The sequence below is a fragment of the Octopus bimaculoides genome, chromosome 27 (assembly GCF_001194135.2).
Source record: "Octopus bimaculoides isolate UCB-OBI-ISO-001 chromosome 27, ASM119413v2, whole genome shotgun sequence".
Lineage (NCBI taxonomy): Eukaryota > Metazoa > Mollusca > Cephalopoda > Octopoda > Octopodidae > Octopus > Octopus bimaculoides.
In genome coordinates, this window is record NC_069007.1 from 10618201 (window position 1) to 10622130 (window position 3930).

A 3930-nucleotide genomic window follows, 5' to 3' on the forward strand; every position below is an offset into this window, starting at 1 on the left:
TGTCCCCCAAATGATTCTGTAAACTACGAAACAAATGGCAGTCTGAAGGAGCAAGGTCGGGAGAATAAGGTGGATGAGGAATATTTTCCCAACCAAGCTCTTCGATCTTCTGTGATGTGATCTTTGCAGTGTGGGGTCGCCCATTGTCCCGATGAAACATCACTCCTTTTCGATTCACTAAAGCAGGTCTCTTTTTTTCTTCAAAGCTTGGTTCAAACGCTCTAATTGCTGACAGTAGATTTGAGCATTGATTGTTGCATTAGGTGGTAACAATTCAAAGTGAATTACTCCTTTGCAATCCCACCAGATAGAGAAAAGAACCCTTTTCCCATGAAGTTCCCTTCTCGGTTGTGGTTGAGCTTTTTCCCTTTTACCAAGCCACTCTTTACGATGTTTAACATTTCGATAGAAGATCCATTTTTCGTCACCAGTCACAAGTCTATCCAAAACGGGTGAAATGATTTCGCGAGGATGGAGAGAAGAGCAGATGTCAACTCGGGATTTGCGGTTGTTTTCGGACAATTCATGAGGCACCCATTTTGAGAGATTAAACTATGATGGGAAGAAAGGTATATGACTACCCCGCATTTTATATGGGTTGAGGTGTGGTTAGATCGTAGACCATAGAGAGGTAAATACGGTGATAATGAGATATCAGAACATATCCTCATGAAGAGAGTATGGATGCAGAAGAATCAAAGAGAGTCGGTAAGGTTGTAAGATTGTGGGAGAGCAAGTGATACTTAGAAATATGGAATAGTGATGGTCAGATAAATGCGGTCATGGTGAACAGTGGGGTGTAATATGAGTAAGGACATCAAAACGATGGATGGGTGCTTATTAGTGGTAGCACAGAGGGGAAAGAGTTGTGACAAACAGTAGTGAGATGGGGAGCGGGGTTTCTCAATATTATTGAATGTGGTAGGAAGGTCAGTTTTAAAACATCTGTGAATGTGTATGTTGGAATATAACAAGCTGGGTATGGCAAAGTTTAAGTCAAATCCTCAGAATTATGGTGATGGCAAATACCGCTGAGGAAAATTCCAACTTTTATATAAATGGCGTGATCTATTAGTATCCTGTTCTAGGACATATCTGCGTTCATAAGGGCAGGGTAGGAAAATCTCGCTTTTACACTTTACGTAGGTGTCTGGTTGAGTGACTTTTTTACTATAATTTTTCCTCCGTCGAGAGTTTGAAACTTCTGCTATTGAAGTAAGGTGTGCACCTTTCCAGTACTCACCACCTGAAATTGTAGTCTGCGATGCCTTCTTTCAGTGAACGTACGTGCTTTGCTAGGGGTTTAACAATTTGCATTTCCTAGATATTAAAAGAGGACTTATGGTTGTTAAATCTGGTTCTGAAGGGATCTTCTGTTGCTCCCATATATTTCTCCTCGTCTTTCTGCCCGTTGAGATCCTTTGACATTCAGCTAAACAGCAACTACAATATACTAATTTTTTTGCTGCTTTAAAATTTTATTTCCTTATTTTTTTATTGTTGTTTTTGTTGTTACTTCCGACGTATAATGTATGAAATCTCTTTTGTCCAGTTTCGTGATGCTAATATCAAGAATCCATTTTGTTTATATTTTAGACGCAAAGCGATCAAACAATTCTTGGGCCCAAATGAAAGTTTAGTGAGTTTGACGGCTTTTCCCAGGTATGTGAAATCTTGGAACTAATGTTCATTGGTTCCTTTTTGTTAAATTTTTGGTTTTGAATGTAAATATTTTTGTGCTTTTATGGCAATATTTATGAGCTTTCAGAATCGTTATCGTATCGGACAAAATGCTTAGCAACATTTCTTCCGGCTTTTTCCGTTCATATCTTGCTGAAGTAAATTTTGCTTTTCATACCTCCTCCTTGAGGTCGATAAATTAAAGTACCAGTAAAATAATGGAGTCAATGTAATCTTCTAAACCTCTCCACTTAAAATTGTCGGACAAATTTAGAAACATTTGTTGTTTTTTATATTTAATTTATGTACGTTTTTATGTGAATGTGTTTGTGTTTTTTTTTTCTGTAAATATTTAAGATTTTACGGTAATGGGTCTCAATTAAATAATTATGTCTTTAAGTAAATATTTAGTATTTTTGTTACCTATGTTTTTTATGTGAATATTTGTGTATGATTTCTATTTCAATATGTGTGTGTATGTGTGTGTGTGTAAAATATAGTTTATTGGTTTGTGGCAGAGGAATGCTCAATATTTGTTTTAAAGAAATATGGTTTTTATTGAAACTGAAACTTGGAGTTTGTCTCGCGACTCGAGCTTCATGCCACTGCGTTCTCGACTAACGATCGCAGTCGCGTGAAACTTGACTGACAGTTTCAATAAAAGATACATATAAAATAGTGCCCAGTAGAGCTGTTGCAAAAGTTTGGCTCCTTGGCATAGCCAGGATTACCAGAATAGTACTAGATAGTTGAAGAGAACAAGTTGCACGGTACTGAAGGCTATAGGCAGCAAACCCGCTACTCATGCAAGATTTCAGGAGTTCCAGCAAACCCTAAATTAAAAGAAATAATAATGTATTTTATGGAGATGTACTTGCATAGCAAGTGACCTGATCTGAGATCGTGTGCTGGAACGAAAACAATTGCAGCGTGGAAGGTGTTTATAAGCCATTTAAGAAACACACAAAAACAGTTAGATTCACTTCAACATCTAAATTTAATTTGCCAAAATATTTTCGTCGCTTTGAAACCGCGACGGAATTTTGTCAGTGAACAGGTCGCGGTCTCAAAGCGATGAAAATATTTTGGCAAATTAAATTTAAATGTTGAAGTGAATCTAACGGTTTTTGTGTTTATAAAATGGCTTATAAACACCTTCCACGCTGCAATCATAATGTATTTTATTTGGCACATAGTGGATGGATGATGGAGTGTTTTACAAAGAAATCGGATAAAAGAAAGGCAAAAAGGACATTAATTATAACTGCATTTCACTAGTTTTATCTTTGTTTTTCTATTTCAGATTGGGCTGTCCTAATTTCACTTTCCCCTCCTATGAGGTAAACAAGCATCCAACAGAACTTCACAAATCTGTTTTCGTAGCAGATGCTGCACTGTGTTCCCAGCTTCCTTTATTTGTGTGAGTCACTGTTCTTCTTTTTGTAATTCATTAACGTTTTCCTATGTTAAGATGTACTAGATGGTTCAATTTCCATCAATTTCTACCAAGCTGAAAAGCCACACTCGGCGCAGACTTTTAGGCTAGCACCTGCGGGCTAATTAGGCCAGCAGCCCAAGTGTAAGGGGAGCTAAATAGCATAATTACAATACGTCTATAATGACTATATGCCCCGGTGCTGTTTGATCAGAGGTCAAGGATAGAAGAGAATTAATTCTGTAATTCTGTAATTCTATTGTTTTAGTCCCAAGTTGAATTCCAACTGTTGGCCAATTTGTCCCAGAGTTCTTATCTCGACGTAAAATTAACGAAGCGAATGTCATATATCTCCCCCTTGACCTCTGACCTCATCTGACAAACACCAACTAGGATGGTGTGAACCAACCAAGCTTTATCTGCTAGAAATAGCAACCCAAATGCTTTAAAATCAGATCCCAATGCTGGACGTTCAAGAACTAAATGAAGGGCAGGTTTTTCTTCCCGGGATCATTCTTATTCCAAAAATATATAATATATCTAAGTAGAGCAAATGTAGACCGAGGTACAGGAAGCCTGTCGTATATTTGTGTGCGCGCGTGTGTGCGTTCGTGCGTTTATGACCCCCGAAACGTATCGGTTCTGCGTAAGAATAAGTACGATAGGAGAAGTATCAGGCTCAGAAAAACCTACAGGGTTCCATTCCTTCGACTGAAATTTCTTCAAGGCTGTGCCCCAGCATGGTCGCAGTCTTATGACTGAAACAAATAAATGTAAAAGATATGTATATTTTTTTTTTTTTTTTTTTTTTTTTT

The 3930-nt window shown here is 37.6% G+C and overlaps 1 protein-coding gene across 1 annotated transcript in view; it reads left to right on the forward strand.

Moving 5' to 3' along the window:
• LOC106880052 (glutamate--cysteine ligase catalytic subunit) overlaps positions 1-3930 on the forward strand; it is a 31341-nt gene that overhangs the window by 8617 nt on the left and 18794 nt on the right. Inside the window, exons 5-6 of the mRNA XM_052977138.1 lie at positions 1597-1662; positions 2984-3098. Coding sequence (XP_052833098.1) covers positions 1597-1662; positions 2984-3098 — 181 coding nt within the window. The remainder of the gene's footprint in view (positions 1-1596; positions 1663-2983; positions 3099-3930) is intronic.